This window comes from Crinia signifera, chromosome 8 (assembly GCF_055691185.1).
Source record: "Crinia signifera chromosome 8, ASM5569118v1, whole genome shotgun sequence".
NCBI lineage: Eukaryota > Metazoa > Chordata > Amphibia > Anura > Myobatrachidae > Crinia > Crinia signifera.
The window spans coordinates 46,340,795-46,367,071 of record NC_139224.1 but is presented as its reverse complement, the minus strand read 5'-3'; the positions used below and the strand labels follow the sequence as shown (position 1 = coordinate 46,367,071).

Below are 26,277 nucleotides of genomic sequence, written 5' to 3'. Positions count from 1 at the left end.
AGTGGATGTACTAGTCCTAAATGCCACATGAAACATTATAGGCTTGCTCTGGGAAGGTATTTCTTAGTTAAGGTAGGTTTAGTTATAACCAATAGTATGTGGCTCTACTAGCTAATTATAGCACCCACATTGGGGTGAAGGTGGGTTTGGTGTGCGCTGCCCCTGGATTGGTTGGACAAGATGGCCCTGAGGTGTCACAGTATTACGATCTATTAACCCTTATCTTTTACTTAACTTGGTACTCGTTTAGTTTCACGGCGGCAGATAAATCGCATGCGATCGCATCGAATGCATGCAATGCCATAACCCCACTATCCACTACGCATGGAGTTGATTTCATATAGTGTGGCGAGCGCAGCGTGCCCTGCGAGGGGACGCGGATTACTTTACATGTATTCCGTGTCGAGCACAGCGAGCCCCGCAAGGGGATGTGGAATACATGTAAAGTAATCCGCACGCGCTCGCCACGCTATATAAAATCAACTCCATGCGTAGTGGATAGTGGGGTTATGAACAGATACAAAATCGCATGCGATTTATCTGCCGCCGTGAAACTAAACAAGTACCCTCAATTTCACAAACCCTATTGCTTTAATATTTGAATTCCATTCATCACTTTCTGTACATAGCCTCGGCTTCTTAAAACGAACACTTATTAACCACTTTAGTTTTGTTCACCGGTGTGCTGCTTTGGGCTCTCGCTGACCCTGAACCTAGATAAAGCAATAGGGACCCCCAGTACTTAGAGAGTCCTTGATCATTGGCTTGGGGCATCCCACATATTTGCAAATATATGTAACCAAGATCTCAGATTATATTAAATCTGGTTGTTGATATCACAGTGTGGCTGGGGGAACCAAATGTGCTTTTCTTTACTCAAGAATACCCTCCCTTGCAGCACCTGTGTAATATCACTTATATATAGTGGCAGATGCTCCACTAGTTAGGTCAAAACCTACGGGATGCCATTGGATCACATTTTCACTGTATGTATAGCTTAGTAGGCTATAAAGAGAGGAATGTATTATCACAATGTGACATCAGAGAGGAGAAATATAGGAAACACCAGACAAATGACACTCCGTTCATGACACCTGTGTTAATCCTTGAAGAAGAAAAAAAAAATCATAAAATTAGGCCATTAGAGTTAAAATAAAAAGACAACACTACCAATTTATACTAAAAGAATAAAGATTTTTATTAAGCATTGTAAGTTGCATTCAATAGCCTTCAATCATAACGCACCACAATCCACCGACTTCCAGACAAAGCCAACAGCAGTTCATTCTTGCACAGTCCATGAGTTGGGGCAAAACTCCTTTCAACTTACATTAAAAATACCTACTCAGCTCTTGCGGGCAAGGAACGGGGGAAGTTACACCGCATTTCTGATCACTAATGAGTGATGAGCATTAGGAGAATTATATGAAAACAAAGAAAGAAATGACTTGGATTCTTTTTCCAAAAAGTACATTTAAAAGTTTGGAAACACTAACAGAAACATCAAAATGATACAGGTGTACTTTGTGTAGGATAAGGCTACATTCCTGAAAGAGAAGAGGCCAGAAATCCTGCCCTGCTAAAGTAGTGAGGGTTAGGGGAAAAGGTTTAAAGATCAAAGTACTTAATGATTTTTTTTTTCCACAGAATTCATATTTTCTAATGTGAAAACAGCAACAAAGAACAATAATGCAATACAGCAATGGATACACCAGTGAAACGTTGATATTTAAACGGCTAGATATTTTTTTTTTGTTTAAGGATAAATGCAACAGAGGTCAATAATCACAAAATTTTTTTTTCAAAGGTTAGAGCAAGATCAGTCAATGACTAAACATAAGTAACATCTTTCATAGAACTATTACTGATTATTAGTTTTTTTTTACTTGTTTTGCAGATGGGCACAGAACTTGTAAGATTGGCAGAAATAGGACAAAGAACATGCATAATATTAACTACACACCTTAAAATGATGAACCATGCAGGTCAATAGTAGCACTAATGGTCTACGCCCGATTCAAAAACCACACAACTTCATTGATCACGGATGCATGGTATAACAGTATTACGGAAACAGAGGACGTCTGGTTTCTCGTTTCAGAAAAAAGGTCAGTTGCTTTTTTTTGCTTTTTCTATGATTTTAGAACTTGCTTGAATAGTGAGTAATGAGTATTTAAAATATCAGCAAAAATCTGCAAATGTTATGCTATAATTTGTTGTGTTCCAATAGGTTGCACATTTTACTACAAAACGAAAAAACCACATCAACAGCGATGCAATAATAAAGAATGAAGGAAAAAAAAAAAAAACGGTTTGTGCCATATTACAGAATTATAATCCAGAAACTTGAGTTTCTGACCTAGTCTTCCCCTTTTTTGTGACACAGTAATGTAAAATCAAATATAATGGCATATATATGGTGCCAGATACTACAAAATCATAGTCAAGATGTACTATATATATATATATATATATATATATATATATATATATATATATATATATATATTTAATTTCTTGTGTGTTCTTTTGTCTCAAGAAATACGACAAGCGGCTATTTAGTTTTTCTCTCTCATTGTAACCAGTTTTAACTTTGCTCATGTATCATTGACTTATGGGTGTCAAATGCTTATACTCAGCTTTTGTTTGTTTTTATCTTTGAAGCATTTTGACTAGAACTGGTTAAAAAGTAAAATAAAATCTTTTCTTTTAGTCTAACGTCAAAAGAGGGATCCGAATTTCCAAAACCTCATTTTTCACTTACGGAAAGGAAAAAATGTACGTAACTGTAGGCTCTCCATCTTTCCAGATATTCCTAACCCTGAACTATCTAACATCCTTCACCCTCTAGAAAAATAAGTTTACTCTTCTTTTTTTAAGACCGCGGCCTCGAGTGTCTCCTCCTCGAGGTGTTCGCTGTCTGGATCTAGTGCATTTAAATGAGGATTCGTATTGCACGGTTTAGAGTCATTGCTTAAGGCACTTTCGGCGTGAATGGAAGCCTGGACCTCTCCTGAGCCTCCGTTTATTTGGGAAGCTTGGGTTTCCTCATTTCCCACACCGTTCTCAGTCAGAGATCCATCTGAAGACACAGCAGATGATTTAGACGAGTCTTCGGATTGTGTCTTAAGCTCTTTGGCCACTTCCGCCGCAGAAGTAGCATATGGCGGCTTGGTCTGCGGTGAATGAAAAAAAGAGAAGATAAATATTTCATTCTCAGATTTGGCAAATAATGGCGATTGTTCAGTGTGTTGGAGGAGAGATCGTTGTCAAGTTTTCAGTCTATTCAAAATGATAACACACTTACGCGAGAATATCAAAATGGACGCTTCACTCCCTCTCCTGCTCATGGAGAATGCTAGCTATTGGTCTCAAGAGCAACAGCACATGGGCGACAAAAACACTTATATCATATGATATATAGTAGATGCCACAATTAGAAAGCTCTGCTACAATGAAAAAGACAACAAAAAAGTGCTGCAGAGAAGCTGAACATTTGAAGCCATAAAAAAATGTAAAACATGTAACTTAGAAAGGAAGCAGTAGTCTATGGGGGGTATTCAATCTTTGTCATGCACCCGCAGCCATCTCCCGACGGGGGAGATGGCTGCGGGGCCCTATTCAATGCTATCTTCCGACAGCATTGAACAGGGGTTTTGCGCAGAACGAGCCTCCCGCTGTCACTCCACCGCAACACAGCTTCCTCCTGCCCGGGTCCCTATGTAGCCTCTCCCTGCTCGGCTCTCAATTAGCCGGCATCCCACTGCCGTCCCTTGCACGGCTCTCTCCTCCTGCAGCTCCCCGGGGACTGCATATGATAAATCAATGCGATTTATCATATGCAAACCTTGGCACATCAAGTGCCTAATCGTGCTACCCCCTCCCGGGGAGCTGCAGGGAAAATCAGGTCCGACTTGTCCCTAGGACAAGTCGGACTAATGTATGGGGGCCTTAAGAGTTACATAGATTTGAGAGCGGGGAAGTAGTTTGTTGACTTTCTTGTGCCCCTATCTCTTCCGGGCGCCGGAAGACCTCCCGACAGTCAGGTCAGTAGACAGACATCAGAGTTCAGACTGTTAAAAGTCAGACAGTCGGGATCCCGACTGACAGTGGCTATTCTCCCACGTGGGGTTCCGTGACCCCCCATAGAGGGAGAAGAGAACCCGTGGCAAGAGCAGTGAGCCACCAAGTCCGCAAGGGGCTTCGTAACGCTTGGCCCCTTGTCGGAGTACCAGCAGTTGGTATTCTGATGTCGGGCGTACTGTTGGAAAACCGACTTTCGGAAGTTCATACCGCACCCAAATCTAGCACCCTGGGTGAAGTATAAACAAGGGTCACTATTGGAGTAGTAGCATTACTAGCTTTATTGCGTAATTCAAGACAACAGAAACAAGAATATAAAGGGCGGTATTCAATCTCAGTTCACGACTGTCGGGCCGGTCTGACATTCGTAACCCGGTCCCTTTCTCGGCCAGCTCGACTGCATCTAGCCAGGTGGCATTCAATATCCCGCCTGCCGAGTGCCAAAAAGGGTCCGTGGCCGTGAGAAATGGCCGTGGATCGTCGAGATCTGGCCGCGAGCTCGACAATTCACGGCAAAACGAGCCTGACTGCTTTTAAAGTTGGGCTTGTTTTGCCGAGATGCTTCTTCAAAGCTGTCGGAAAAGACAGCATTGCATTGGTGCCCGCCGCTATTTCCCATGTCGGAATTAGCGGCAGGCGATTGAATACCCCATAAGTGTAATTACGAAGTATAAATTTTGTTCTAAAAACCAACATGTAAAACCTCAAATGTACTGTTAGCGGTAATTTATAATCACGTTTAATTTCAGAACACTTTCCTTCAAATGAAAATAAAGCTTATGACCGTTTTCCATATATCATTTATGAATATGCTGACCAATGCTATTTTCTGACAACTCAGTCTCTTGACAGGACAAAAAATTTTTTTTTGCATAGTTCAGTTATTAATATTTTTTAAGGCAATTTTATGGAGCAGTAAAATAAAGAGAAGCATGGTAGCACACATCCAACAACAACCAATCCCTTTTTCTGCTCATTCACTGGTGGATTAAACAAAGAACCTGGGTATGGGAGTGAATAGCATATTTACAGAGGGGTAAAGAAACCTATATCAAAAACGCATAATATTTGCCTAGAGACTGTTTAAACCGTTGAACCCCATAAACATATTATATATAATGTAAAGCACCATCAAGCGGTGTTTAACACAAGATATCAACCCAACAAAATAAATACATATGCATACTTATACATCTAGTCCCAAACACCACGTAGCATGAGCGGTCAGGTCCCATGCAGCTCTGATAATGTCTCTCTGCTTGTTTCTGCCGAAAATGCATTTTAGACTCAACGCAACGGGACTACGACGCACAAGGAGATTGTTTGATATAATACACTTTTATATTGTGTGTGTGGAGTCAGTCTACAGGGGAGCCGGATGACGTCCAGACAGTCAGGATTCTGTCAGTTCAGACATCGCAATCCCATTTGTAAAATGCCTGAAAGGGAGGCTTCTTTGAGTTACCCCCTGTCGGATTAACGGCGGTCGGGATTCCGATGTCTGTATAATGACTGTCAAAATCCCAACTATCAGAACTGCATAACACACCCATCTACAGAGCAGAACAGGACTACATTGTAGAACTTTGTATACAGATTAAGAGACTCAGTCGCACAGATATACAAGTGCCATAACAAATCGCTCAGCAAATTCTCCTGATGTGCCCTAGCCACATTGTGTTGTGACTAAGAAGCATTTTCTGCAAAAAAAGACGCTGCTGAAGCTTCTCACACGACCTGGAGAGTCAAGAGGGGCTGTTTGGTGCGACTGCAGCAAAGTTGTAGGAGAACATGTCTGTACCCATCATACTGGAATATTGTTCTATTAATAACGTTGTACCTGAGATGCCACTTGGTTTTTGTATCCTCCTCTTCCATAGTATTTGCCACCTCTTCCAAACGTTCGTATAACTGGGGTGGATATAACTCCTCTGGGGCGACTGCATTTGGGAAAAACCAAAAGATCAGTTAGTTTTTTGTATATTTTTCACCAGGACAGGTAATTCTCTAAAATGGATCTACGGGCACCTGTATCCCCCCTTTCTTGCATATAACTATTAATCTCAGCAGCGTAGCACCTGTCATTACAAGCAGCTAGGGTGTGCAGTCTAGAGCCCCAATTCCTTTATGTCCTCTATTATACAGTAAGTATTATCTTTTATTTATAAGGGCCACATAGATCATTCCTGCTTCACAGCACAGAGGACATCAGTTTGATTCCCATTCCAGCCCTGTACGGAGTTTGTATACTCTCCCTGTTCTTGTGGTGTTCTACAGGTTCCGCGACTTCCTCCTTCACTTCAAAAATATACTGGTGGGTGAACTGGCCACTAGCACGCGTGAGAGTGATGGAAAAACTGGATTTTGGTCCTACCTGTAAAATCCTTTTTTCTCAATCCATGGTGGCCACTGGGACAGTGGGGTGTGGGTGGTGTTTCTAGACAGGGCAGTCCTCCGTACTCGTAAGGAATTTCTCCCCAAAGTTGTTTCTAGGTTTCATATAAATCAGGAAATTGTTGTTCCTGCATTTTCTCCAGAGTTATGCTCCCTAGATGTTGTTAGAGCACTACAGTCCTATGTTAATCGGACACACTTCCGCATGTCGGATGTGTTTTTCGTTTTGTACAGTGCGGCCAAACAGGGTCGGCCAGCATCGAAGCAGACTTTGGCTTGCTGGTTGCACCTAACTATTAGACAAGCTAATTGGTCATCAAATAAGCCAATTCCCTCGTCTATTCGGGCTCATTCCATTTGCTTGGTGGGACCCAGTTGGGCAGCTTGTCAGGGAGCCTCTGCAGTGCAGTTGTGTCGTGCGGCCACTTGGTCCTCACCACATACCTTTCTCAAGTTTTACCAGTTTGACATGTTTGCCACAGCAGATTCTGCTTTTGGGCGACGTGACCTCAGTGCAGCTCCTGTAAAGGGACAGCTTTGGGACGTCCCACTGGCCACCATAGGTTTTATAGAAAAAACTGGATTTTGGTCCTACCTGTAAAAATCCTTTTTTCTGAATCCATGGTGGCCACTGGGTGCCCCCCCTCATGCACTGTTCAGACAATGAGGAGGTTGGTCTGCTTTTCATGAAACTTTATCCTTCCTTCTGGTTTCCTTCTTCTCTTCCTCTTGGCTAGCTTTTGAACAAACTGAAGCCTGCAGGGGAGCGGAGGCTGCACTTAAAGCCTGCAGGGGAGCCTTGGCTGCACTTAAAGGTGGTCAATCTCCTTGGTGCTTGTAGCTAGCTGAAGCTCCACCCACACCCCGCTGTCCCAGTGGCCACCATAGATATGATAGAAAAACATAGACTGTAAGCTACGGCAGGAACCAATGTGTATAGCCAAATGTTTTGTCTAACGCAATGTGGATTATGACTGCTCAATATAAGTGTTACAGTAAGAAATGTAAGCTTGTAAGGGTGCAATTGTGTAGACTGGGGCTTACTATGGATATACACAGAGGATAACTTGTACGTACCCTCGAGTTGGTCCACCAACAGAAACCACCTGCAGGGAAAACGGTCCTCTGCCACGAGCACGTCTAGTCCCTGCCCACTGGCCGACTACCGTCCCTGCTATCTCAAGCTTTCCTCCCTGAGAAGGAATGGGCTGGACCCCTAAACAGGTAAAAAATAAAACATGAAAATGTCAATTCAACAGTGTCCTTTATAATAAGCACCTTTCTGGGCATTAATTGGATCTCTACTACAATGCACCAGTGACCTTGCTTTGTAAGCGGAAATCAAAATAAAATCCTCTACATTTATTACAAAGTAAAAAAAATTCTAAACATCTTATGGTGTTTAGTCTATAAACTTTAACACTCTCAATGATGAAGCTGTCAGCTTGCACACGGAAACAGATGCTGCAGCAAACGGTGTGTATAGGCGGCGGTCCCCAGTGGCAAGAAAATTATTGAAACGCAAATGAGAAAAGCAATACTATCAGGCTGGAGTGAGTGTGATAGATGGAAACCAATGAAATAGCATGACTCTGGTAGGAAATAATCCTTCCAAAAAAGGTCATTCTATACAGATGGTGGAGCCTTTTTTTACTCACTTAACTGCAGCGCAAAAGATATACAGTTCACCAGCTGCAATTGGAACAGAATCAATCAAAAAAATCCAGCAAAGCGCAGTATAGCAAGAGAAGGAAGGGTAAATATACAGCTGGAGACACACTCATCTAGCCTGCCTATGGCTTTTGGACCGCCAACTCTCCACAGCGAGACTAGTTGCACGGAAGCGCAATAAATAGCACATCTTGGCGTTTGGCATATGGCGTTACTGGATGAGTGCAACACCAAAGATCATCCACCAGATGTCGCTTTTTAAAATTACCCCTGCCCATGTGTCAGATGTCTAATGCAAAGCTATAGTAAAAGAATCCAGAATGTGTGTGCTTGCAGTGTCCATTGAAATGCATTGTAGCGCAAGAACTACTTTATCTAACATACTGAATAGCACAGTAATGTACAGTAGACACTTTCCCCCCAAAATACTATTACTTAGCCAGGTGTCTCATTACGCTACTTATAACGGGCTATGGGGATAAGTGAACAAGAATACAGTACTTTCACAGAAAATGGACCGTGCGTGCATGTAAGACACTAGTGCATCCCATCCTTGTGAACCGCCGTGCAGAGACGGGAAATGTCATACAGTAAGAGCCGGCCAGACTTAAGCGCCAAGGTGTTTAACAAAACGGCTAACTGTTTCCAGCCAGGGCTTCATGGGAACACACATCTATAGAGCTATCTGTGACATATGTCACACTTGTGTAAGGGCACTGCTGTACATGCATCTCATTACGCTACAGTATGAATGACATACAGTATGAGCAGGCCAGACCCGTGCATCAAGCGGGTTAACAAAATGGCTATCAGGTGTGAACCAGGGCTTCATTGATGCCCACATCTATGGAGCGAGCAACGGCATAGGTTTTACATGTGTAAGGGGAATGCTGAAGGTGCATCTCATTGTGCTAGATAACACACATAGGCACAGACGCTGCAATGATCACCCCGCAGCACCGTTCCCCTACCCGCACTGCTGTCCAGGTTTGGGCGCACCTGCTGTGCAACAAGGTGCTGAGCATCTGGCAGGAGCTGACCCACCGTCAACTTCCTGCAATCCGGCAATGGCACCCTGGCTGCAGAGGAAGCTAGAAGCCCCTGCAAGCTGGGCAGACAATTGGAGGGGACACCACCCACGGTTGCTTGCCGCTTCCCTTGCCGCTGTCACAAACTAATAGTCAGCCTGCCCCCGAAAGCCAAGAGTCTGTTCTTTCATATGGTCTCGAATCTCTATGACACCTAGAACAGTAGATATCAGGGTGCAAAATGGACACATTTTCCCCATTAATTCAGACCCTCCGTGGGTTCTGAGGCTTTCAGTTAGCCTTCTGAGGGTCTCCGAAACGAGTTCATATCCCCTGAAAGCTAAACATCTCCCCTTCCATACAGCCCAGATCTGAGCTGATTGGACCACCAAAACCAGAGAAATAAGCTTAAAGCCCATCTTAATTTATCCGTAGGATTAAGCTATAGCAACGTGATTTTTCACCTGCACTGCCGACACTAACACATGCTGCACTATATAATTCGAGGACAGATTATCATTCCAACCAACAGCTCATTGGCCGTATTGGCTATGGGACGTAGAAGCTCATACAACTTTACCATTGTCTGTTTTTTAGCTAGCGTAATGAGAGGCTAGGTAATGCAGGCTGGTCAGCCCCACCTCTCCCCCTTCCCCCTCCCCTGGGAGGCTGCTCTTTTTAGTCAAAGAAGCCAGCGTGAATAATACTGTAAATTGGGTCCAAGTCCCCTAGACAGAAAACCCTGCAAGCTGGGCAGACAACTGGAAGGGCCCAAACACGCTGTTGCTTGCCAGTGCCCTTGTCGGTATCACATAAACTAGTAGCCAGTCTGCCCCCTAAGTTAAGAGTCTCCTCTTTCCTATTAGTCTCGAGAAACTAGGACACCTAGAACCGGAGATATCAGTATGCAAAATGGACACTTCAGGGCTCAAAGTAGACGCATTTTCCCCGTTATACTTCTAGAGATATCACCTATAGCTGTAGCCGTTACAATTGTACAGCACAGTACAATAAAACCTATTTGTGCTACACAGTACACAAAGTGGTACTCAGTACTCAAAAAAAAAATTAAAACTGTATGGAGATGCTACACATGGTGATAAAGCTATATTGGAGCATTGTGCTGTGTGTACGTGTGATTTGCAAACGTCTACAAACCTTCTGCACTAACCAGCGGTGATTGATGGTACAATGGGCGCATTTAAGTCAGTAATGACTGACTTGTATGCAGAACACGCTGGCCAATCAGTCTAGAGATATATCTGCTGATATATTAACTGATCTGCAAATATGTAGTGTGTACCCAGTCTTAGGGTGAGGACTGGTAGAGTTAAATACCCCCCACCACTGCTTTAGATGATAACTGCTTTGCGACCATCATCATTGAAGCACTGAAACTACACAACAAGATTGTGGGAAGAAATTCAAGTGACTAATGGACCATGGCAAACAGAAAATGACTTGTTTTTTTTTTGTGGTCTTAATATATACTCACCAGAGAATCCTCTTCCTCTGCCTGGCGGTGGAGGCATTGGTCCAAAAGGTCGTGGGTACATAGCAGCAGGGTAAAAAGGCATGGCGGGAGGAGGTGGGAATGGCAGTGGGTAGTTTTGCCTGGAAAAGTGAAGCCCTTCCAGGATGCTTTGTTTCATCTTGTCCACCTTGGCAGCTTGTTCCGCCTACATTGCAAGAAAAGGTTACAGGGTGGGAAACCGAATGTTCACACAGATCTCTTGGGCACAAATTCTAGTATTATATAGTGGACAAAAATTTCAAAAAATCCAGACCTGATCGCATAGCAACATTTTTTTTTTCAACTGGTTCATGCAGGTGTGGCAGATGTAACATGTGCAGAGAGAGTTAGATTTGGATGAGTTATTTTGTTTCTGTGCAGGGTATTATACTGGCTTCTTTCATTTTACACTGCAATTTAGATTTCAGTTTGAACACACCCCACCCAAATCTAACTCTCTATGCACACGCGGGAGATCGCAACAGTGATTGAGTTACATATTTAAATTAAGATACCACAGCCACAATGCATATCCAATACAACATACGCTAGATAGCTAGGTTCAATATTCATTACCCATTTGCGCACCACCGTCCCGGCACCCCCCACCTCACCTCTCCGGCAATCGTACGCCGGAGTTCCCCTGCCATTAGTTGCAGGCGGCAGGCTCGGGGATGTTCGGCGCAGCTTGGGGGGACTCGGGAGTTCGGGCGCCTGAGCCGCCCCAAACATCTCCAAGCCTGCCACCTGTTGTGAACGGCGGCTGGGGCAGCGTCAGGGTCCGGGAACTGTGGCATACGATCTCCGGAGCGGAAGCGACAAGAGGGGGGAAGGTTTGCTGGGGCAGGACCCAGCCCTGGTAGGTTTGTCCTGCCCCAGCAAAACCCATCACTCAAGGGGTTAATAGTATGAAAAAGATATGTTCCTTAACATCTTGCTTATGATATTCATCTAGTGAACACTGGAGTTGTGCACTCCAGAACTTACCTGAAGATTTGGTTACATACCTGACCATCACAGAGGTCAATTAGTGAGGCCTTCTCCCTGGTGCTTTTAATGAGTTTGGTCTGAAACAACTTTCCATCAAAGTACATCCAGGGACAGCAGTGCTCCCAGGGAATGGGCTGTCCACAGGCGTCATTGGCTAGAAGAGCCATGTCCACTCCACTCATGAACAAAGCAGATAGCTGAATCCCTCTGGGGTCCAAGTTATCGATCTGCAATAAAAATAAAAAACAAAGTTTATTTAGTTTAATCTGTGGCTTCTACACGTGTAATAAACTTCCAATACATCAGCCACTTCCACAGGACATTTCTGAACTCATCTAAGAAATGCTACTTTAAAATGCTAAATGGAGGGGACGGGTGCCTCATGGAAAATAGCCACAAAATTACATCTGCCCCCCCATCTACAACAAAAGTCAAAGCAGTACTAAAAAAAACCCGCACAGGATTTAAGGGGCGAATTCAGCCCCATTTCTAAGCGATCTGACCAGGTCGCTTAGAAATGGAGCACTGATCGATTTGTGTGTATGCCCTGCAACGGTCACGTGCGTCACTATCGCCAGCAGGGAATGCCAGTGAATGCATTGGCTTTCCTGCTAGATTGTAAGACTTTGCCTACTAAAAATAGACAAAGGCCCGCTCAGCACACAGCATCGCGGTGTGCATTGTGATGTGTGCAGAGCATTCGTGCCTAAGCCTGCCGCTCAGCACAGATCGCCACGTCTGTATGCTCCTTTATGTTCTTGCCTTCTTAAATTTGGTCTCCGAGTCCAAAGGGGGGTAACAGGGAAATTGGGTATAACCTTAAGAGGAGAGAGTCTGGAAATGAATAAGTTACACATTTCTTACAAGCAGCACCAGACTCCTTCCCCGCTATATCCCACCCGCGGCCAGCCAGGTAAGTTAGCAAGCTCACAGCAGGAGCAAGGAAAAGGAGTAAGAAGGTAGTCCAGCACACACACCGATCCAGTAAGAACATAAACCATGTTTCCTTCGGTTATACACTAGGGGGCACCAAAAAGGGACTCTAGCTATACACAACTGAAAGTCTGCCAAAGGCGGTGAGCAATTATAGCCAAGGGAAGCTACCAGGCACATTAAGTATGGTGCTAATGACTTTCCTTCAAAATCTCTTTGCTTTCAGGATGAGTTTCTTAAAAGCCATGTCAAAGAGACAAGCCAGTTCACATAGGCCCTGAAACAGAAGATCCCTTTTCATACTTTAACATCTATATGGATTCCGATAGGGAACAGTAAAGGGTGACGAGCGCAGCAGTAGTATGCCACAGGAGCATCCTTGGGAGCATTTTTCTTGGGAGACCTTGCAATGCAATTCAAGCGTGACCACACACACACACACAGGCTGATGCAATAGTGTGTACGTATTTTGATAGAGTATGGGTTGGCACTGTCTAGGTAATAGATTTAAAGAGTAAACAAAAAGTAACAATTATTTTAAACCAACATAAAAACCGCTGTGTAGGACAGACCTAATTAGCAGTCCGAGGTTGGTGGTGCTCCCAAATAGTCCAGAATTTAAACTGAAGGAAGATAGTCTAAGAGACGATTAAATTATATACAATTTTATGATGCAATGGTTTCTGTCTACGAATCATAAAATTGTATATAAGTAATGTCAACAGGCAAACAGTTTTTTTTTTATAATTTTTGCGCACAATTTCAGCCTAAAATCGGCTTCATACATTCTCTTTATGTCATTCACAAGGTGTTTATATGTAACTTTGATACGCGTCTAATTTTAAAGGCTTATCATTAAAAGTTATATTTTATTTAGTACCATTTCTTATCTAACCAATCTTACTTAACAAGCGTGCCCCAAAAAACATAAAATTGTTCCCTTTAGTCGTCTCTTAGACTATCTTCCTGCAATAGTGTGTACCGCAGGGGAGTGCCCGAGTGAGTGGCAAGTGCACCCAGATACAGTATCGGATGAGCAACAAATATATCTATAATATGTGCAATAAGGGGATTTTGTACTTACCGTTAAATCCTTTTCTCAGACTCCATAGGTGACACTGGAGAGTTACAGTGGGGAATAGAAGGCGACCACAGGGAGCTTGGGCACTTTAGAATAAATTAACAGTGACTAACTCCTCCCCTTCTACTTCCTCTCCTAGGCAGTCTAGGTATGTGCCCGGAGGGAGCTGGAAGAAAGGAAAACAACACACTTCCGAGAGGAGGTCAAACATAACATAACATAACAAGTCACACACACACTCACATAGAGTGAAAATATAGTTCAAAGAACAGCATTCATAACAGAATGAACTCATCCATGAAAACTTGGTAAAACTTAGAACTTAGACTAAGTATAACAGTCTCTTAACAGCAGGTAATTAACCCAACCTGAAGGCAAACAGTAACCAGGAGAGACAGCGTCGGGTGGGCGTCCAGTGTCACCTATGGAGTCTGAGAAAAGGATTTAACGGTAAGTACAAAATCCCCTTTTCTCTTTCCTCCACTAGGTGACACTGGAGAGTTACAGTGGGGACGTCCCAGAGCTCCCAACATGGGTGGGATGACGCTGAGAGCCCCTTAACACAGAACGGCCAAACCGCGAAGCAGCTGCCGCAAAAGTGTCAAACTTGTAAAAGCGGACAAAGGTCTTCTGACCAGACCACGTAGCCGCTCTACATAGATCCTGTATAGAAACTCCACGGGCAGCCGCCCAGGAGGTACCCACCGACCTTGTGGAATGGGCGGAAATAGAAGAAGGTGGCACCCTAGAGGAGGCCACATAAGCTTGACGAATTGTCAATCTGATCCACCTGGCCAGAGCCTGCTTGGAGGCGGGCCAACCAGGACGCAAGGAGTCATAGAGGACAAACAAGGCATCCGACTTACGTACAGACTCTGTTCTGGCCACGTAAATACGCAAGGCCCGGACCACGTCCAACGCCCTAGACTCCTGTGAGTCCTCCCGAAAGGCCGGCACCACAATAGGTTGGTTAATGTGGAATGCCGAGACCACCTTTGGGAGAAAAACACTAGAGGTGCGCAGCTCCGCTCTATCCTCGTGAAAGCGCAAGAAGGGTGCCTTACAAGAGAGAGCACTGAGCTCCGACACCCTTCTAGCCGAAGCCAAGGCCAACAGTAGGACAGTCTTCCAAGTGACATATTTCAGTTCCACCTCCTCCATAGGCTCAAATACAGAGGACTGGAGAAAGGCCAGTACCACATCCAGGTCCCATGGAGCAGTAGGGGGTCTGAAGGGAGGTTGCAGCCGCAACACCCCCTGGAAGAAAGTCTGTACCTGAGGAAGAAGAGCTAGCTTCCTCTGGAAAAAAATGGAGAGGGCGGATACTTGAACCTTCAAGGACCCCAGCCGGAGTCCTGAGGACAGGCCCTTCTGCAAGAACAGCAGCAATCTGGCCAATTTGAAGCTCACAGGAGAGACCCTCCTGGATTCGCACCAGGCCACATAGGCCCTCCAGATGCGGTGGTAATGCACCGAGGTAACCTGCTTTCTGGCTCCTATCATGGTTGGAATCACCTCCTGCGGGATCCCTGCCTTCCTCAGGATGGACCTCTCAACAGCCATGCCGTCAAATGAAGATGCTGTAAGTTGGGACAGGTGAACGGACCCTGTGTTAGCAGGTCGTCGCAGAGAGGCAGAGGCCATGGCTCGTCTACTAACAGGCCTGTTAGGACCGTGTACCACGACCGGCGAGGCCAGTCTGGGGCGATGAACAGCACTGTCACCGACTCCCGTCGGATTCTCTGCAGAACCCGAGGGATGAGAGGCACTGGAGGAAAGATGTAAAGAAACTGATCCGTCCAGGGTGCTGTGAGAGCGTCCACTGCCACCGCCTGTGGATCTCTTGTCCGAGCGCAGTACCGGGGCAACTGGTGGTTGTGTCTGGAGGCCATCATGTCTATCTGCGGACAACCCCACCGACGGGTCAAGGTCTGGAAGACCAGGGGGTTCAGACACCACTCTCCGTGGTGGACGTCCCGGCGGCTGAGGTAGTCTGCCTCCCAGTTTTCCACGCCTGGAATGAAAATGGCCGACACGGCCCCTGCGTGCTCCTGCACCCAGCACAGAATCCTCTTCACCTCTCTCATTGCTGCACGGCTGCGGGTGCCTCCCTGCTTGTTTATGTAAGCCACAGCCGTGGCATTGTCCGACTGCACCCTGATGTCCTTGTTCCGGAGAAGGACTTCCGCCTGGAGCAGGGCATAATACACTGCTCGCAGTTCCAGCACATTGATGGACATCTGTGCTTCCTCCGGGGTCCACAGTCCCTGGAAGTGGAGGCCCAGCGTGACCGCTCCCCAGCCCCTGAGGCTGGCGTCCGTGGTGAGAAGCGTCCAATTGTGTATGGCGAACCTCCGCCCCTCCTGCAGGTTGCTGGAGTTGAGCCACCACGCCAGTGAAGCCCGAGCCTGATGGGAGAGAGAGATCCGCTGCTGTAGAAACAGGTGTGAACCCGTCCACTGGCGGAGCAGACACAGATGGAAGGGGCGAGATCGAAACCGCCCGTACTGCACCGCCTCGAACGTGGCCACCATCCTTCCCAGCAGCCTTGTGCAAAGGAGAACTGTGACCGTTCGATGCTGCAGCACCAGTCGAACCGCTTCCTGGAGGGACAAGATCTTGTCCATGGGAAGGAACACCCTTCTCTGGACCGTGTCCAGAATCATCCCTAGGAACAGGATTCTCTGCGATGGGGTCAGCTGTGACTTCTGGATGTTGAGCATCCAGCCGTGGGACTCCAGAATCCGACACGTCAGGTGGATGTTGTGCAAAAGGACCTCCCTGGACGGAGCCTTCAACAGAAGGTCGTCCAAGTAAGGGACAATTGTAACTCCTTGAGCCCTGAGTATCTCCATCATGACAGCCATCACTTTGGTAAACACCCGGGGCGCAGAGGAGAGGCCGAACGGGAGGGCTCGGAACTGCAGGTGACAGTTCTGGACAGCAAACCGCAGGTATGCCTGGTGAGGAGGCCAGATGGGGATATGCAGGTATGCATCTTTGATATCGATGGATACAAGAAACTCCCCTGGTTCCAGGCCTGCAATAACAGACTGCAGTGACTCCATCTTGAAGCGAGTGAACCGCAAGAAGGGGTTGAGCTGCTTAAAGTTCAAGATGGGTCTTACTGAGCCGTCCGGCTTGGGAACCAGAAAAAGGCTGGAATAGAATCCCTTTGCCTTTTCCGGTTCCGAAACCGGTATAACCACCCCTAGGTCCCTGAGTTTTTGAATGGCGGCCTGCAAGGCCCTGCCTTTTTCCCGTTAAGCTGGCAAACCTGTGGGAAAAAAACGTTGAGGAGGAGGCAACAAGAAATCTATCTTGTAGCCTACTGCTACCAGGTCCTTTACCCATGCGTCCTGGCATGAACCGGCCCATACCTGATGGTAAAATAGCAGCCGGCCTCCCACCCTGTGTTCTGGACAGGGGCTGGGGGAGTCATGCCGAGGGCTTTGAGGTAACCTTTGCATCCAGGATTGAAGCGCTGGCTGAACCTCTGCCTCTTCCTCGGAAGCCTCTGGTGCTAGTAGCCGCTCCCCTAGACCTACCCCTGAATCTGGGGGTGGGTCTAAATGACCGAAAGGACTGCCCTCCAGTAGTAGGAAATGACCTACGTGGGGGAGGGGCTGCAGTGGGCAGGAACTGAGACTTACCCCCTGTGGCCTGAGAAATCATTTTGTCCAGCTCTGGACCAAAGAGGGCCTCACCAGCAAAGGGTAATGCTTCCACCGCCTTCTTTGAGTCGGCGTCTGCATTCCACTGTCTCAACCAAAGAGTACGGCGAGCAGAAACTGAGAGGGCAGAGATACGGGCCGCAAGCATACAAACATCTGAAGATGCTTCTACCAAATAACCTGCAGCCTCACGTATGTGTTCCACTAAGAGCAACATAACACTTGCCCCTGGGTCTAGCGAGGAGGCCACCTGGCATGCCCATACCTCCATGGCCCTATTGACCCAGCATCCCACTTGTGCTGGACGTTGCAAAAGACCAGCGGCTGAATAAATATTCTTCAGCGTACTCTCTAACCGCCTATCAGACACATCCTTAAGGGTAGAGGCTCCTGGGATGGGCAACACTGTCTTTTTGGACAAGCGTGATACCGAGGAGTCAACAGCAGGTGGCATTTCACAGGACTTCCTAGCATCCTTAGGAAAAGGATAGGCAGTGAAAAATCTCTGAGACACCTGAAACTTTTTGTCTGGATGTAACCAGGCCTTTTGCAAGTGATCATCCAGCTCCTCTGAGGCTGGGAAATATGCAGACTGTTTTTGCTTTTTAGCAAACACTGAGGGACGCGCAGCAGGTCTCACCTCCTCTGTGACATTGAGGGTTAACCTGACTGCCTGTATTAAGTCCTCTAAACCCTGAGAGGGGACATCAGTGTCCTGTATAAGCGGAGCATCAGGCTCATCCTCAGGCTGAGCATCAGGGTCATGAAATTCACCCTCCTCTAGAGCTGGCATGTCATCATCTGTATCATCTAACAGAGGGACCTGAGGAAACATCCTATTAGCAGAAGCCAGTCTAGGGGGAGGGGGTGTAGAGGTGTCTGCATGTAATGCTCTAGACAGACTCTCCACAGCAGAGGTTAACTCTGCCTGCTGATCCCTGGCTGCATCCCTATCTTGTCTGGCCGAAGATAACTCAGAAGCTAGCTGAGAAATCACTGTAGACAACTGGGAAGCCCATACAGGCACATCCTGCCCCGACGTTGATGGAGTGGGGGCTGGGGATGCAGCACATGAGGGACATAAAATGGCGCCCTCCGTCTGTGGCGCGAATTTATTGCTGCACTTCTTGCACGCAATCTTTTTACCAGCCATCATACACTCAGCAAGCTTACACAGAAGGTAGAGAGAGATGGAAATACCGGACAGGAGAGGAGGTATAGAAAAAAGGCAGAGTCTGCCACAAGCCCGATACGCGCACTGTATATAAATATAACTTGCGCCGGCTAAGGGACCTTTTTGGACACAGTCCAAGCCGCCCTGACCTCCTATGTCCCGCTGTGACTCACTGAACCAGGGTCACCGGCACTTCACAGACGCCTCGAGGGAGCCGCGGATCACGCTGCTGCTTCAATGGCTGCCGCTCCTACAAAGAAGGAGGAAGCGGAAGTGCCCAGCATGCTGCGCTCTAGCTCCTCAGAATGTCGCTGTATTTAAAAAGTGCGCTGCCGCGGCTTTTTACACTGAATCCCCCGCTAGCGGGGGATCAGTGCTATACTTACCCCTGCCTTGGCTGTCGGGTGCGGCGTGCTGACTGGTCCTCGAGGCGCGCTGCAAGCAGCGGCGACGGAACCTCAGGATCTGTGGATCCTGCAGCCGGGTACCTGAGGCAAGCTGCATGCAGCTGCGACCGGACCCGCCGACAGCGCCCTCGTCGCAGGCAGGTAGGGACAGGGAGCTACCTGCCTGTCCTCTTGCTGATTGTAGCATCATTTACATTAAAAATCTATAAAGCTCAGGAGTGAGCCTTGAACGCACCCAGCTCCCGCAGGGCACATGCTAAGACTGCCTAGGAGAGGAAGTAGAAGGGGAGGAGTTAGTCACTGTTAATTTATTCTAAAGTGCCCAAGCTCCCTGTGGTCGCCTTCTATTCCCCACTGTAACTCTCCAGTGTCACCTAGTGGAGGAAAGAGAAATAGAGATAACAGACAAGGTATAACACAGACCTGCAGGGTGCACCAGTGGGGCCAGAATCAGCTGGACACACAAATAGGGACACCAGGCCACTCAAAGCACACGTTGGCAATAGTACTGAACAACCCAGACAATGAAGCAGAAGGGAGGTTTACATGGTTACCAGACTCTGAACAAGGTATATGGGAGACTGCAGCTCAGGTTACTTCTCTCAGAGCTGTGTACAGGCAGGCCATTTGGATATAATGGATGCCCTCAGTTCCCACGTGGATGGGAGAAAGAGAGCAGTCATCCCAAGACATGCAGGAAAATGTTTTGGATTCAGGGGTGGGGGAGGGGATAACATGCTGTACCTGCCTCCCCTGAGGGGACCCTTTACAATCTGCCCTGGTGGTCTAATGTGCAGAGCAGTGCACTGGGCTACAACTTCTTGCAAGTAAGGACCTAACATAGGGGAAGCTATCCTTGAGGTATTAATGGCTGCAGGCTCTGGGAGCAATATGTGCTGTACACCCTCAGTTGAAGTCACCAGCCCAGTCGCTGGCAGTACTGGAAGCGGCATCCTAAAGGCCAGTCAGCAATGTTAAAATATATAAATTAACGACTGGACCACTTAACAGCCCACTCCTGACATGGTTAGAATGGAGAGGGAATCTGGGGCTGCTGAGAAGCATTGCGGAACTATTTGGTGTCCGGACTCTCACCCTGTGCCCCCTAGTGGGCAACAGAACCCCCCCCCCTCTCTCAGTTTCATGTAAAGGAGTATGAACTGTCTATGAACCAGCTTATACCCCTACCAAATTTATTTTCTTCAATTAAAACATAGCAAGCTCTTTTTATTTTATTTTTGAGTGCACATATTTTGGCGATTACAAATATCATGATGCTAGGTCTTTACAAGGTACTGTAGTAGTAATACGTTGCATGCTGTATGTAAAAACCAAGCTTGTTAAAGTAACATGAATGCAAAAAAGAATCTTTAGGATGTAAAAAGGGGTTTTTTTTGTTTCTCTCCCCCCTCACCTCTTTTTTCATACTCACTTCATCCCTGGTGTTCATCAGAATCCTTTTTAGCGGCCTCCCCAGTCCCAAGCATGCATTGCGTGGGAATGCCAGTGACGTCACCGGCACAATGCACCCCTGGGACTGAAGATGATGTGGAAGAGGATTCTGAAGGCCGCCGTGGACGTCAGAGGACACCGTGGATGTCGGGGGATCAGGTAAATATGGGAAAAATTTTTTTCCAAAATCCACAAAAATCCCTTATGAAATTTGCTCGTGGTCCCGAGCATTTCAGATAAGGTATCCTCAACCTGTATTCCAAATTTAGCTTTGATAGCACATTATTAAATAATCTAAGTCTTTAAGAAACAGAGACGTAGCATTGAAAGATGTATCATTTGTTACAAAGCTCAGTAAATGCTTTGTTCCCCATAGTTACCTTAAGTTCCTGAAGCTGATCGGGCTCATACAGTTTAGGTGACAGTGCCTGGGCAAGGAAGGCATCAAGCTCCTGGCGCCGGAGTATTCGGATACCAGGCCACTGCACAATATACCTGCATAGAAGTACAATGATGAAGAATGGAGCTAGCATATGAAGATTTAACTGCAGTCATGCAAATCCTAAACTAGAGCCAGCAATGACTGAATAGTTAAAAAGCTTAATTAGCAGTAAAAAAACAAAAACACCTTTTTGAGAAAAGTTCATTTACCCACCAGCATAAATATACCACAATTTAAATGTTGATATGATTGTTCTGTTATATTTTTAATTATGTTCATTTTTAGTTAATAAATGAATCCCATTGTGAACAATCTTGTAAATTATATTATTTCAGCCGACGCTGGCACACTTCTTTTTCATCATTAGCGATAATAACTTCTATTACACAGCACTCGCAACACACATCATATAGTGCTGAAACACTAGCCCCAAGAAATCCCTGCAACATCTCTCTGCTGCCGTAGCAACAGGTTACCTGGCACTTACCGTAACACGCAGCACAGCACCATGAGGTGAGTGGGCACATTGGCAGGATTCAGCATGGCTGGTGTGTCTGATCTCATGCATGCCAGAAAAGCTCTCATCCTCCGGTTCTTGTCCTCCACAGCCTTCCCCAACCACAGCTGCTTCAGATTGGGACAGGTCCATTCCCTAAAGGCGAGAGCTTCCACCAGTTCTGGGGTCTGGGGGGACTTGCCCTTATAGGCTGCCCACTCCTTAATGATTACTGGGTAATCTGTATGGGAAACACAAGGCAGCCAATAAATGAGAAGCCTCAGATGAAATAGGTCACATCTGCAAAATAAGTGCTGAATAGGTGGACAAAATCAGGCCTCTCGGCAACACTGGGGCTACCCATGTTCCCATGAATGTGAAAGTTAGCAATAGAAAGTTGTTGAGATGGGTTCTACCCAGTGTAAACCAGGATGATGATGATGATGATGATATGTAGGGTGTATTAGTCACAATGGCAATATTCAATGAATATACAAAATAAAAAATTAAAATAAAAAGATATTTAATCTAAAACTAGTTCAAAGTTTAAAAATAATTTAAGAATCAACTAAATCCTGATTAGCTCATATGAATGGCATACGTATTTAAAATAATGCCAAGTATAAAACATATCATACTGGAGATAAAGGAGCCACAGATGGTGCAGTATCTTCTAAATAACATCCTGCTAGGGCTCCTAGGCAGTCCAAGTCCACACAAATTCTTCCTTCAGACGAGTCCAAAGCAGCACAGAGATCTGGGCCAATGTGTAACAAACTTATGTTTATTCCTCAGGGCTTAGCCTTAAGGTGCCCATACACTAGTAAGATTTATCTTCAGATCTGGCTGGTTGGAACAAAAACATGGTTATGGATGAGTGACAGTTTGGCAGTTTTCCAGCATTTCCAAGCAAATGTTTGCTCTCATCCATAACCATGTTTTTGTTCTAACCAGCCAGATCTGAAGATAAATCTGCGTGTGTATGGCCACCTTTAGACGGTGTCTGCAAATGTTTAAAGAGGTGGAAAACAATGAGAATTGGCTCCAATCAGAAGGGACACCGCTCCATTGCCAATCGGAACTAGAAGTGACGCAGCTATTGCACCAAACGGAACTGGCAATGAAATTGCAACACTTCCGGTATTGGGTGGCATATGTCACTTCTGGTAGGCAATAAAGCAGCGACACTTTAGATTCTGGTTGGTGCCAAACCTGTTGCAGCTAATTTTCACCTTTAAAAAAATGATCACACTTTAATACTTTAAGCCCTGAGGAAGAGACAAAACAACTTGAAACGCGCTGTCCCAAATCGCTTTGCTGCTTTGGACTTGCCTGAAAGATCGATCTGTCTGGACTTGGATGGCCTAGCAGGGTATTATTTAGAAATTACACTGCAGCATCGCCACCTGCAGCTACTTCATCCCCAGTCTGATATGATCTACAGCACTAGACTTGCCAGGATTTAAAATCCGTATGTCATTCATAAGAGCTATTTAAGGATTTATTTTACATACTAATCATTTTAAATGCAATTTTAAATTAATGTTGTACACATTTCTTTGTATACTAAAAATCTTTTGTATTTTATATATGTTTATTGAACACTGCATTTGTCATTATCATCCTGTCACCCAGGGTAGTGCCCATCTATTCTCAACCCCTTCCTATTGCTAGCTTTCACATCTCTAACATGCATGACCAGCCACAGGAGCCAATTAAGAATGTAGGTAAACTGGTTTTCAAAAACCACACAAGGCGCAGTCGTCTGGTGGATGCCACAATTTCGGTTTTTACAGTCCAGTAGTGAGATTTCTGGATAATGTTTTCTTTTGTTGCCTGCACATTACTAGTTGTCTTAGTGGGTAATTCTGCTTTAACTTCACAGATTTGCAACTCATTAGGTTCCAGGTGCTGCGTTCTGTGTGTACGCCCCATTATTGCATAGTGTTTACCTAGCTTAAGTGTTAAGGACACAGAAGCAGCAGCCAGAAACCTAAATGTTAAATGAGCTGAAATTAAAATGTAAGTTAGAACCAGTATTTTGTGTTTCCAATCATTGATGTAAATGATTGGGTTCATAAGTTGACTACAAGACCAGGTTTGAATTTGTTCAGCTATGATTAACTTGACCGCCATCTCACTGTGGCCACCATTTTGATGCCTGCCGCAGGCCCAGGACTCGGTTGAGAAGGCCTGCGCACTGGCAGTCTCCTAATTTATTTTCATATGACCAGCAGCTTATTTCTGGACTCCCTTTTATGCTGCCCACGTTGTTTAATGGGTATGATTGGACATTCTGCTTTATGCCAATTAGTCCATTTGCAACATGTTATCCTGGTGATATTATTTCTTTGTTGAATTTTGTTGCCCCATTGTGTGCTGTGTCTTCACTGTTTGCAGACTATGCCAACCGCAAACTACACAAAGCACCCCAGATGGTTACCTCGGATGGTTCCACATGGATTTAATAAACACAGGATATTTCATACAACCACTATATGCCTTAAGTCATGGGTCCTCAAACTGCGGCCCTCCAGATGTTGTGATACTACAATTCCCAGCATGCCTTGCCACAGTTTTAACACTCCCTTATAGGAAAACTGTGGCAAGGCATGCTGGGATTTGTAGTTTCACCACATCTGGAGGGCCGCAGTTTGAGGACCCATGCCTTAAGTCCTTGGTGGCTAACCTTGACACTCCAGCTATTGTTGAACTACACATCCCAGCATGCTCTGCTTCAGCTTTTCTAGTTGGCAATGCTAAATCTGATGCAGAGCATGCTGGGATGTGTAGTTCAACAAAAGCTGGAGTGTCAAGGTTAGCCATCAAGGTCTTAGGTCCTTGTGTGGCTAGTCTCCAACAGTGCAACCTTCGTAGTGTGCCCAACAGGGCTACCGCACCTCGTATATACCTCACCTCGTATGGATGATAAATATATCTATTGGGACCTCACTCCAAGCGTTAGGAAGCTGCAACCAAACATTTTGTGTCATCTCATCGAGATGTGCCGTATTCCACCCTGGGTAATCGTACGGAATGCACCCAAGATGGCTGCCTCATCTGGTACCTTTCATGGGTGGAACAAACAACGGTACTTGTGTAGTTTCACGGCGCCGTGCTACTTCCGGGTTCTACGCTCGCCACAAACTATGTTAAAAAAAGTAACTTAACTCCATGCCAACATGGATAGTTCATACCACACTAACCAGTTGATTTTAAATAGCGTGGCGAGCGTAGCGTGGCGAGCCCCGCAAGGGGACTCAGACGCACGGCGCCGTGAAACTACACAAGTACCCAAACAACTTCTAGAATTTATTACCCAAAATGTCTGCACCAACCCTGCACTATGATCAGTTTGTTCGATAGCTTTTGTGGTTCTCTACTTTCTGTAATAACAAATCTTTTGTTCTGTTTTTAATGCATGTAAAGAGTGCAGCTGGATAAAAAGGCTATAGAATACAATATTATTATAGGCTATGGTGCATGCTCATCACTTAGTAAAATGCCTATTTGTGCAAACCAGAAAATGCTGCTGATGGCTTACGTTCAGGGACCATTCTGTTCTTCCTAAAAGCGAGCCGCTCTGTCTTCTTCCTACTTTCTGCCAGGCTGAACAGGACTCCATAGACATATTGGCGCACTGGTCTGAAGAGGATGGCAGCAGGGGGAAGGTCCTTATTTGTTTCATCTTCAATAGTAACAGGAATTTTAATTTCTCCCTTTGTACAAAAAAAAAAAAAAAAAAAGAAATATGTTTAAATGAATAGAGAAAATAGGATTTTACTACCTACCGGTAAATCCTTCATATGGTATACTGGGTTCTCAATACCTTGGGAAGAAGAGGTCCTCCGCAGGAGACAGGCACATAGAACTCTTTACAGTGGCTGTACTGGCTCCTCCCCTCCACATCCTCAGTTAAGGAAAAAACAGGCACTGGGAGTACCATCATTTTTGACAAACGTGACATGGAAGCATCTACAACTGGAGGCTCCTCCCACACCCACCTGCTGGCGGCATCAATGGGGAAAGTGGACTTGAAGCGTTTGGACACTTGAAATCTCTTTTCAGAATTTTTCCAAGCCGATTTGAAAGCATCTTCTAAATCAGCCTGTTCAGGGAATAACACATCCTGCCTTTTTTGAGACTTAAAAAAAGGGATCACCTTCAACAGGTGCAGCCAGAGGGAGATCAAGGACTTCTCTTATGGACAGTATTAAAGACTCAGACCCCTGTAACAGCGACTGAGACCCCTGAGAACCTGGTTGTGTATCATACACATCCTCCCCATCTTCAACAGCCTCCTCTTCAGTCAGGCTCTACAGCAGCTAAATCGCGTTTGCGTGACAAGCCACCCACCCACCGGAGTGAGAATGTCCACCCTTGCAGAAAGGACAGTTAAATCCTGCTGCACTCTCTGTGTCTGCAGGGAATTTGCAGTCAGCTGAGTGGATACAGATTCCCGCAGACTTTTAATGCTGCTTGCTCAGGCAGGTTCCTGAGAGTCCCCCTGTGATCCTCCACAAAATTTTGTGGGGGATACCACTGAGCTGTGGTATCCCCCCACAACACACACACAGTAAAACACCAAACAGTCAGAGTCAGTGTGAAGTGTACAGAAGCTATGTGAAGTCTCTAACACATATATGTGTGCCCAGAAATGCTTAACAGGCTAGTGGGGAAAGGACTCAGAGCTATTGGGGAAACCAGCACACCCTTAACCTGAGCTCCCAGATTGAGGAGCTGGTTAGAAGTAATAGATACTTAGATATATAAATATCTATATAAGTATGTGCAAGGCTATAAACACTGTAATGAGCGTTTTAGAAGCTCAATTTCACTTGCTGTCTCTGCTGAAGTTCTCTTCCACCCAGTCTGGAGCTGCCAGCACCGCTGAGGAGTGTCTGCTGCTGTATAATGGCGCCCAAAGCATGCAGAGAGA

The 26,277-nt window shown here is 45.8% G+C and overlaps 1 protein-coding gene across 1 annotated transcript in view; it reads right to left on the bottom strand.

Annotated features, from left to right (window-relative positions):
- Window positions 1–1,173: 1,173 nt before the first annotated feature.
- FAM120A (family with sequence similarity 120 member A) overlaps window positions 1,174–26,277 on the bottom strand; it is a 64,842-nt gene continuing 39,738 nt past the window's right edge. The window contains exons 10-17 of the mRNA XM_083156298.1: window positions 24,883–25,057; window positions 21,330–21,579; window positions 20,781–20,895; window positions 11,697–11,906; window positions 10,672–10,855; window positions 7,555–7,693; window positions 5,924–6,023; window positions 1,174–3,176 (exon numbers count right to left, since the gene is read on the bottom strand). Coding sequence (XP_083012424.1) covers window positions 2,862–3,176; window positions 5,924–6,023; window positions 7,555–7,693; window positions 10,672–10,855; window positions 11,697–11,906; window positions 20,781–20,895; window positions 21,330–21,579; window positions 24,883–25,057 — 1,488 coding nt within the window. The 3' untranslated portion in view covers window positions 1,174–2,861. The remainder of the gene's footprint in view (window positions 3,177–5,923; window positions 6,024–7,554; window positions 7,694–10,671; window positions 10,856–11,696; window positions 11,907–20,780; window positions 20,896–21,329; window positions 21,580–24,882; window positions 25,058–26,277) is intronic.